Raw genomic sequence first — 10,267 nt, forward strand, 5'->3', positions numbered from 1 at the left:
TCAAATCACGTTTGCTTACCACACAAAAAGATAGAATGCTTCATTCGATGTTTAGAGTTTTCAAATAGTAGGGCAATATTACACAAAATGGACGTCTTTTTAATACGGCCCTTGGGATTTCAAATTGATCTCTTTATTGAAAAAGCACGATTTCAATTACATGCCATTAATTACTTCACGTTGTCGCCATAGAATTTAACGTGTTTAGCAAAACATAGAGAATAAAAATAGCTCCGACCAGTAAAGCTATGCAAGGAGCGCCGTTCGTCTTAACCTGTTCTTTTGTTGACTGTCAAAGTAAATCAAAGAACAGAAGTCCCGTATAAAAAAAGAAACAGAAATTAACATCGATCATAAAAAAAACACAGTTACATCTTATCCTAGAGAGATCAATCGTATAGCAATCATTTTTTTTGGGACAACAGGTTGTCGACTTTTTATGCTCTTTTATGCCAGTGAAGAGACTTGTTCTTTTTTTGACTGTCAAAGTAAATCGAAGAACAGAAGTCCCGTATAAAAAAGAAAAAAAGAAACAGAAATTAACATCGATCATAAAAAAAAAACACAGTTACATCTTATCCTAGAGAGATCAACTGTATAGCAACCATTTTTTTGGGACAACAGGTTGTCGAATTTTTATGCTCTTTAATGCCAGTGAAGAGGTTTGTACAATTTAGTTTTTTTGGAAATATGTTATAAGTTAAAAAATATGAAAAAAGTAAACAAAAAATACAAAATAAGCAGCTAATGACATCTTTAGTAGTGGATGTGGGGTGGTGTGGTGTAGTTCTCTGATAAAAATCTGACCACCCCTGAAAGAATAAAAAGGGATTTGTTATGCCTTTGCAGTATCTCCATGGGACCTTTATCATCGGATTTGGCTACAAAGTCTGACTTATATAGATTAATGACAAACCAGAGTGATCTAGACTATGCTTTATAGTTTTGTCTACAAATAGCATGTCTATTGGGAACCAAAAAGGACTTTCTGGCCGTTATAGGGGGGTGTTCGCACCCCCTGCACCCCCCTCCTGGAAACAGGCCTGGGAACAAAAATGGTAGACCCACAACAGAATACTAATACATATGTAAATTCTACTTTAATGGCAAGAGTGTATTCTGTACATAGAAATGCCTAAAGCAGGTGTGTTGGGGTCAGCTTGGTTTGGTTGCTGTAAACTGTGTCTTGATGTTTTTCACAAGTGCCTGTTGCATGATGGGAAGGATTCTTGCACAGCCCTCAATACATGAACTAAGGGCCTGGAATAAGAAACAAAAACAATTACAATAACAATTTACGTCCAAATCAGACCCAGCCTGGTAAGTCAACAGATATATTAGTTGAGCTTATAACACAGGCCTGTGACAAGGAACTTAAGTTAGGGGAGGAGTTCATTGGGGTTGGGTGGGGGGGGCAGTTATTCTAGATATCTTCTTTTACACACTCAAATTAATTTCACTCAAAGAGCAGATATTCCAGTGAGTGGGGTGGTTCTTGGAAACATACCCGGCTGGACCTGATTTGGGGGTGACAACTTTTATAGTACCCTAAACATTACCATCTTGCCAGGAAACAAAGACCAGTAAATATACAATCATTTTCCTACTCTTTTAATGTTCACTGCATAACTTGCTCTCATGATCTGGTTTGCCATTAGAAATGCACTCTCATACACCTCCAGTGTATATATATATTTTTTTGTGCCTTGGAGAGGTTGGTGAGGGGGTAAATGTAGAGAGAGCATTCTTTTAAATCACCATTTTTATGTATTGTTGTCATCCCATTCTTTGAGATCAATAGTTCACTGTTTGGATATTTTTTTATAATTGAAAAAGAGGAAAGGTTGGCAAACATATGGTGGAGCCATCTTACTTTTGTAAATACAATATATGAATGACTATGCCTTCCTTTCTTTTAAAAGCTAGTATTCTGAAGAAAAAGGGTCCCCTTTGACCATGGCTACGTAACAGATGAGGGTACCTTAGTTGCTGCATCTTGAGTGAGCTCCCCCTCTTGTACAAGTCCAGAGACCACATTAAGAGATGGGAGTATGGCAACCATTGTGTGGCCACTGGCTAAAGAAGAGTGGATCTAGAACAGATGAATGAGAAGATAAGAAACTACTGCCACACAACACGCGACAAACCTGCATATCAGTGCAGCCATAGTACCACATAATAACTCACCTCTTTTTCACAAGGATCCATCAGGATGTGGTTGTCACTCTGAACCTTGAATCAGTATCTTTTACATTAAAATGCAGTCTCAAACATATATTCCTTGTGTCTAGTTAATGTGTAATTTTCAATTAATAATTTTCAAGCAATGTGCAATTATACCTACCAATAATTTTTGTTCAAGACAGCTGGCAAAATAGCATGCAAGAATCACTCAAGTGTATTAAGGCTTGGAACATAAGCTAAAACAGTTGAAATTTTAAAAGTTGCCTTAAATGCACCATTTTTGGTCAAAACATCAAACTTGGCAATGTTAGCTGTTTGGTAATATTTTATTTTGAGTGATGACGTCACCCAGCCGATCACGTGACTTTTGCAAATCAATATTTCAAAAAATTATCCGCTGGTTGATAAGCTATGAAAAAGAAAACATCGCATGTTTTTATGTTCTTTTGAAACACGTCTGCACACCGATGTCTTAACCAGCAAGAAAAGTTAAGCCCTTCGGTCACAAATCAACATTTTAATTCCCAGCAGGTCATGTGACTTAACAAAATATTCAATATCTTGTTAACGGGAGAAAGAATTCCGGATGGTAAAACGCTATCATATGACACACATAAAGTCAATACTTATTTAGTATAACACCTTTGTCCAAGCTGTTTTCCCCACCGGTGGAAAGGCAAAAAATTATTTTGTCACGTGATCTATGATGTGACGTCATCACCAGCAAGAAAACATTAGGAAAATGTTGAGGCCGTCGACTTTAATCATCTTGCCAAAAAGAATGAATTTAAGGCGAAGTTAACAAAGTTAAAGGCAAAAAGTTATATTTGATGCTAAGAGCAAACTACCCAGGCTTTTATATACTTGAGCAGATTTCATTGGCACGAAAAAAAAATTGGGAGGTTTAGTTGTGCTCTAGTATGCATTCAAGCTTTTCTTTGCCTGGCAGGTTGGCTAGTAAAGTTCATGTGAATCAAATAGTACCTTGCAACCTTATTGATTTACTTTACTCTCCAAGTGACCACCCTAGAGGGCAAGCCACTCTAAAACTTCCCTGGGTTCCAAAGGATCTTGCATGATTTTTCTTTTATTTGAAACCTGTAGCACCCATGGTAGGGTGATACACAATTAAATGTAAGGCTTTAGGTTGGGGTCAGGATTCATAAAAGGTTTTTATCAGATATCAATGAAAATTTTGATATAATTTCTACACAAAAATTCATGACAAAAAGGGATAGAGGAAACTTTTCAAAACCCTCGAAGTACATGTACAGACCACTATGCCTCACAGGCCTGGCGTTTCTAGGATACTTACCATAGTGCATGCTGAGACAAGGTCGAGCATTTCTATACCAGCCATTGCTAAGGCAACAGAAGCACATATAATACCAGCCGATAATGCTGAGGAAGATAAAACAGACATTTTCCTGTTATGCAAATGTTGAGTCACTGGTTATTCAAAGAGAAACTTGTAGGAAATAAAAACTTACAGCTGTCACACAATGGCAACACTCACAAAAAAATAACATGCAGCATGGATGTAACCTATAAACAGCCAAAATTTCCCTTCCTTGATTTCCCCAGCCTTATTTACCCTGCTAGTGGAGTTTCCTTATCTTGTGCACATGCTTTCAAGAAAAAGTAACCAAGCTTTCCCATCTCAAATTCAAATATCCTTTATGCATTCACTTTAACTGCACATGCTCAAACAAAATCCAAATGGAGGCTCAAAAAGGCATCTTAACTCTCTTATTTTTCAGGGTAAGAAGTCTGCTAGCAGGCACGCTGAAAAATATAAGGCCCTTATATGGAATGCAAACCCCATAAGCCATTTGGGTGATAAAAGTACTTCAATTAAAAATAACATAACAAGGTTACTGACCACTCCCATCATTTTCCAAGACAGTTATGTAAATATCGACTTGCGCTTTGGGGAATTTCTCCTGTAACAAAAAAAGGTTATAAGATCAATTATAATCATAAACCATGCAAAAATAAAGGCAGAAGGGAAATAAAAAATCACAAATCAGCAAATGCAAGGACACAACAGTTAACAACTAAACTACTTTTAGTGATGTTTATGTTTTTTTGTAAAATTAGATTTAGTTGATAACATTATTTCATCTAAAACTGGAAAATGCCATGACATTGAAAGACCTATTCAGCCACACTTTTGATATTGTTTCCCCTACTAGCAGAGGCCTCTTTTCTCTGTATTTTGCTGGGCTGGAGTTCGCGAGGAAAAGATACCTCTGCCATGGGTCGAAACTGTTTCTGTTGCGCATGCGTGAGCGTTAATAAGCGACCGACATGCCAAAACCCGTACCAACGCGCGAAAGCTGTCAATATGCTAATATGTTTGCATGGGTTTAGTCGGAAATCATGAATCAAACTCCGGTTAGTTCTCCTCTTCGAAAAAAGAAAACAACTGTTCAATTTCAATCACCTAAAACGTCACTAAAAAGATTGAACAACAAACGCAGCAAAGACGAGTTTTGTCTTGTTTGTGGGATTAATTTCAAGACATCTGGGCAGGCGAGTTTCTTCAATGAAAATATCGCACAGTTGGATTCGAAGAAAATGTTACAAAACTTTTTGGTAGATCAGCTATTCCCAGAAGAATATGCAAAACCTGTAAACGGAAGATTGACTCGTTAGTCAAAAGAGAGAAAATTCTGAATGAAGATAAGGCATTGAATGGCTTCTTTTATAATTCGTCGCAGGATATTTCTACGGCCGTTTCGAATGCGGGCTTATTATCCCGCAGCGGATATACGTTTCATGCATGCGCTGGTCATTGTGGGCTCAAATAGTGGCCAAAATGTAAGGAACGGAGCATGCGCTCTGGATCTTGTCCACGATCGTGGACGGCGGTTTGATCAAACGTACTTGCGACCCATGGCAGAGGTATCTTTTCCTCGCGAACTCCAGCCCAGCAAAATACAGAGAAATGAGGCCTCTGCTAGCAGGGAAGATATTGTTTGACTCTACATTATAAATGAATTTTAACAGTTCTAGGGTACTATATACCAAATATTCCTGAAAAATGGATTAACGAAAGGATACAGTATAAATGATAAAGATATAATAATGATAATAATGATAATGCTCGTTTATTTCAACCGTTTGCAGTTCTTTTACAACTGAATTACCGGTAGGGTCAAAGAGTACTAACCAAGCAGACGGCAGGTTCCAAAGCTTGTACAACAAGATATGAATTTTCTTTTTCTTCAGCATCCTTTAATATGAGAATCAATAAACTTGACATAATTACTATGGCTAATTAAAGCTTTGAATCTGCTTCATATTTCAAGCATCAGGAATAAAATCAGAATCAATGTCAACAGCTCTGATCAAGAAAGTATGTGTTTTTAGCTTACCTGAATGTGTTTCCTTCTATAAATACAAGAGAAGGGCGCAAATTTGAATTCACATGTCAGTCTCCCCTATAAGACATAAAAAGAAAAATAAAGAAAATAACATATGCACAAAATTTGCTTTGGGTTAAAATCATAGCACCATCCAATTTACCTTCATACTGAATTCTTGTCTCCTTGGTGCCTCTCGTGGGCCATAACTGCCATGAGTTAAGGAGTAATCATAGCATCTTGAAAGAAGTGCTGACTTAAAATAAATTCTCTTTACTAGCAAGCCCATACCCATTTTTTTCATGAATATGGCTTCAAAAAGTTTGACTTTTAGATTTGTCTTACCAAAGTGATCTAGAATGACTTTTCTATTTGTTTATGGTTTATAGTTTTGTCTACAAACAACATGTCTATTACGAACCGGAAGTTGACTTTCTGCCGTTGTGGGGGATACAGACACACCCCCTACACCCCCCCCCCCCCCTGGGTATGGGTCTGACTAGATGTTTCACCTATGGATATAGGTGTTGAATATCTAAGTAGCATTGAAGGATACATGGCACATATTACTTTTGTATTCTTCATCTCTATGTAAGCTGAACCCTTGGCTTGGCTTACAACACCTGCACGCAAAACTAAAACACACAAAATTAGTAAAAAATACAGGTGGTACCTCTATCCCCCTTGGGACTGAAAGGGTGGGAACTGGAGGTTAGCCATTTCAGTGGATTAAAAAGTTGATTCTATGGTTTGCATCAGTGCTATTGAGATTTTGATGTGGGTTTCATTTCATATCATCAGAGCCAAGAACCATGAAATTAACTTTCATTAGCCTTATATAAAAGCCCCCACCACATACCCAAACCCAAATTCAACACTAGTTCCAATTTATGTGTAAAGAAAGCATTTAACAACATATAACCGTACTTATGATTAATTGTCAACTTACACATCGGCCGTAATTCGTCCGGACGACGGCCATCTTGTCGACAACCATCTTTCCGAATCTGAGTCAAACACAAACGCCAAAAATGTCATTAAACCCCAACTATTTTATCCAATGATAAATAAATACATACCAATGGCTCATTATTGTTGCTTTTACTCTTGTACACAACAGGTTGTGTTACTTCTGGCCCGTTAATTCTCTTGCTATCAAAAGGCATGCTGTCTGGCGAAAATTAGGCCAAAATATCACTTTTCTGAAAGGCGTTCCTCGTTCAAGCCGAAATCTTCTTTTCCGGATCCCTGTGTTTCCATACCCATGATGCATTTTGAAAGGAACCAGAAAGAACGCCTGGTATATTTTACAAAAAACGGCAAAATGTCGGAGGTACTCTCGAGATTCTCTTAAATTTCCATCATAATTACCCTTGATGTCCATAATTATTATTTCCAATTTTTACAGAGAATACACCAGTACTTTGAGGATATTATGAGAAGGTGAGTAAGGATGTATAAATCCTAGAGACGTTTGGAAAAGTTGATTTGGTTTGTGTCATACGGTCATCACATGACGTTCACGTCGAAAAGTTTCGCCATGGAGCTCTTTCTAACAATCGTGCTAATGATCAATGGTCAAATAATACAAAAAATAGGAGTACTGAGTGTTGACGTATTGACTGCTATCTGCAGATTTGATGGAGTCCTGGGAATAATAGTGACTGACAGAGATGGGGTCCCTGTGGTGAAAGGTACATTTATCTTTGTGTCATTTCATGCAAATAATGATAGCTTTAGCGTAAATGACAACTATTCCTATATAGTGCCCTGTGCTCTTTACAATATGTAACATTTTAGGTAATAATGTACTGTCTGTTTTGTAGATTTAGACCCCCCTGAAATTGTGAAATGTGCTGAATGCAATGTGAAAAACAATAATGTATTAAACCTGCCTCTGAATCTAATTTGGACTTTTACAGCCATTTCAGATCACACACGGCCTTTGCCGTCCAAAAAAAAATATGTCACTATTTGACTTTAGCTGTAGTGAGCTGTCCCTTAATATGTTCTTGACTAAGAACAGCACAAAGCAAGGCCTTTCTGATAATGGGGCGAGTAAAAGTTTCAGCCTGTGCATTCTCCGCTCACTTCTGCTCACAAAGCATTTGCTAATTTCTTGAGATAGAGTGTTATTTTCTTGAGACACTAAGGCAGATCAGTATATCAAAGAGCCAGAACGTTCATATGAAAGAAAGGTGTTGTTTTTGTATGAAAACACACTTGACGTTCAAGATTCACCAAAAAGAAGAGTCAAAGAAATGAAAAAGCAAAATAGGTTAAATTCGATGCCGTTGGACAACACACAACATTCTTACTATTTCAAAACTGTATTTTGACTTCTAGCACATGTTCTAGCTTTAAATTTTTATCTAAAAATTGTAGCAGTAGATAGAATCTCAAACAGGGAAATAAACTTCAATATCAATTCTTAGCAAAGTTGCACCCCATGTGTCTGTCAGTGAAAAAAAGTGAGATATTTTTAAGTTTATAAGGTACAGAGCAGTAGGTCTTTTTGCTGGAGCTACATTTAGCAACAGATATCGCAGAGTTTGCTAAGTCTCAAAATAATTTTTCAATGTTCCATTCGATATCCATCTTACAAAGATTTCTCCAGTGGGAAGCCTGTTCACATTGTGGCATTGATAAAAGTATCTTACAAGGAACAAAAATATACAAATCTTACTATCGGAACATTCAAGGGGAGTTGAGCAGTTTTTACATGACAGTCATAAACTCAGCTGTATTTGTTGCTGAGCGGAAAATGCACAAGCTGAAACTTGTACTTGCCACACTATCAAAAAGGCTATGCTTTGGACTCTGATTGATCAAGAGCATATTGATTGACAGTGCACTACAGCAAAAGTCAAATAGTGCCATATATTTTTTTACGGCAAAGGGTGCGTGTGATCTGAAACTGCTATAAAATGCATGGGAATGATATGCAATGAAACTGCTGATTGATAATTGATATAACAATATCTTGCAGTTAGTGCATTCTTGGGTCATAGCATTTTATAAAACAACTAATATTTTCAGTCCCTTAACAATATTATTTAAATGTTTTGGTGCATGGTACCTCATTTTTCAGTTGCTGATGCTAGAATACCTGGAACAGCTCTTAGAAGCAGTTACTTAGCAACATTTGCCACTGCAACAGAACAGGTAAAAAGTGTAGTATTTCTTTGTTGGCATATTATGTTTTAAAGTTTAAATAAGGTATTCCATCTACAATGTTATCCCTAGATCTGGAATAACATTTTTTTCAATAGCTGATCAGTATTTTAGTTTTTATGGCATAAAAATTTGTTTACAGACCTACTAACTATTTCCCAAATGTTCTAATTGCAGGCAAGCAAACTTGGCTTGTCTAAGAACAAAAATATTATCTGTACATTTCCATCATACCAGGTGAGGATATTCTTAGATGTTGTTCAAAGCCAGCCCAATCTATGCCCTTATATTCAGTTACCTGCGATGAGATGGGCTTTTACTGCCAGCTTTCATTTGTTCGCACCCTAGCCACTGCAACTTGGCTTTCGCCTGCGCACAGGATTCACAATATTCAGAATCAGAACATTTTTTAAATAACTTCAAATGAGAGCCAGCTAACAGGCTAAGCAAGGGTGAAACCTTTTTTTTATTTCGGATTTGCATGCAAAGTGTAAAAAGGTTTTTACAGCTACAGAGGACCGGAGGGATAGAGAAAAGCTCCTTACCCAAAATAAGTGTGTTATGTTTGCTGCCTAGGGACAGAACCTAATAGGAATTATACAACAACACTCGTAAATCATGTGCTTTGATTGGTCAAGGGTCCATGTTTTATTCGAAGACACTTGGCGTCAGCATGCATGCGCTCTACCCAAAACTTGATTCTAACATAAGAAAACATTTTCTATGTTGTATAAAACAAATAGATCTTATTTTTTTGTTCAGCTGTCATGCACAGATGACGCCAGAGCTTGTCATGAACAACAGTCACGCAACTTGATTGCGTCTTGTTGCGTACATTTTCGTTTATGACATGCTGTGACGTCATCTGTGCATCATTAGAGGTGAGACTGATGCAAAAACGAGATCTATTTGTTAATTAACTGGCACTATTCTATTGATATTTCCCATGTAATTCAATTTTTTTGTATTGCTATTCAATTTCTCAGGTCGTACACTTCAATTACTTGCCACTAGTAGTGAGTGTTATTGCGACAAGTCAGGCTAATACAGGTACATTTGCTTTTTAAGATACTTGTTTGTACATTTTAATGAGAAAGGGCAATAAATTTCTCAGGAAAAAAAACTCCAATTCCCAAAGAATAAAAAGCAATATCAATTAGAATGTATGTTATGGAAACAGCTGCATTTGATATCAAAGTGTTTAAGATTAATTTCAAGGTCTTTTAAGTTTAGATGTAGGTTACACAGTCAAAAGTAAAAAAATCCTCATATTTTCTTCTTTTTTTTTTCTTCAGGTGTTATTCTTAGTCTGGAGACGGATTTTCGTAATTTTGTCAAAGATCTTAAATCAACTGTTGATGGAGTCTAGATGGAATAATAAATATATAGTACAAGCTAGAATGATTGTATATTGTGGTAAAAGTATTGTAGCAGCATAAATAGCAAGTCATACAGCCATTCTCGGCTGGAACCAGATTATTACTCTCGTACAAAATATTTCTAATAAAATTTTCTAGCTAGTTGCGTGTGTTTTTTTTATT

At 36.8% G+C, this 10,267-nt stretch overlaps 2 protein-coding genes across 2 annotated transcripts; one reads left to right on the forward strand and one right to left on the reverse strand.

The window, feature by feature from the left end:
• Positions 1 to 1,083: 1,083 nt before the first annotated feature.
• On the reverse strand, positions 1,084 to 6,782 carry LOC5518366 (exosome complex component MTR3). The gene is made up of 11 exons (XM_001638267.3): positions 6,632 to 6,782; positions 6,502 to 6,559; positions 6,109 to 6,187; positions 5,716 to 5,761; positions 5,565 to 5,630; positions 5,360 to 5,422; positions 4,067 to 4,127; positions 3,500 to 3,585; positions 2,188 to 2,232; positions 1,982 to 2,092; positions 1,084 to 1,260 (listed from the first exon to the last, which is right to left on the reverse strand). The coding sequence occupies exons 1-11, from the start codon at positions 6,716 to 6,718 to the stop codon at positions 1,156 to 1,158; spliced, it is 807 nt and encodes a 268-aa protein (XP_001638317.2). The 5' UTR covers positions 6,719 to 6,782; the 3' UTR covers positions 1,084 to 1,155.
• Positions 6,783 to 6,824: 42 nt separating this feature from the next.
• LOC5518367 (ragulator complex protein LAMTOR3-A) lies at positions 6,825 to 10,246 on the forward strand. The gene is made up of 7 exons (XM_001638333.3): positions 6,825 to 6,885; positions 6,961 to 6,995; positions 7,188 to 7,246; positions 8,644 to 8,717; positions 8,904 to 8,963; positions 9,713 to 9,776; positions 10,022 to 10,246. Exons 1-7 carry the CDS (start codon positions 6,877 to 6,879, stop codon positions 10,093 to 10,095), a joined length of 375 nt encoding a protein of 124 aa, XP_001638383.1. The 5' UTR covers positions 6,825 to 6,876; the 3' UTR covers positions 10,096 to 10,246.
• Positions 10,247 to 10,267: the final 21 nt, after the last annotated feature.

The sequence above is a fragment of the Nematostella vectensis genome, chromosome 11 (assembly GCF_932526225.1).
Source record: "Nematostella vectensis chromosome 11, jaNemVect1.1, whole genome shotgun sequence".
NCBI classification, from domain to species: Eukaryota; Metazoa; Cnidaria; class Anthozoa; order Actiniaria; family Edwardsiidae; genus Nematostella; species Nematostella vectensis.

Excerpts from the sequence above, each read along its gene's own strand:
- LOC5518366 (XM_001638267.3), bottom strand. The coding sequence starts at position 6,718 with ATGCCTTTTGATAGCAAGAGAATTAACGGGCCAGAAGTAACACAACCT. Across the intron at positions 6,560-6,631 it reads GCAACAATAATGAGCCATTG|ATTCGGAAAGATGGTTGTCG; the intron begins GTATGTATTTAT and ends TGTTTGACTCAG. Across the intron at positions 1,261-1,981 it reads CTCAAGATGCAGCAACTAAG|GCCCTTAGTTCATGTATTGA; the intron begins GTACCCTCATCT and ends TTCTTATTCCAG.
- LOC5518367 (XM_001638333.3), top strand. Across the intron at positions 7,247-8,643 it reads TGGGGTCCCTGTGGTGAAAG|TTGCTGATGCTAGAATACCT; the intron begins GTACATTTATCT and ends CTCATTTTTCAG. Across the intron at positions 8,964-9,712 it reads GTACATTTCCATCATACCAG|GTCGTACACTTCAATTACTT; the intron begins GTGAGGATATTC and ends TCAATTTCTCAG.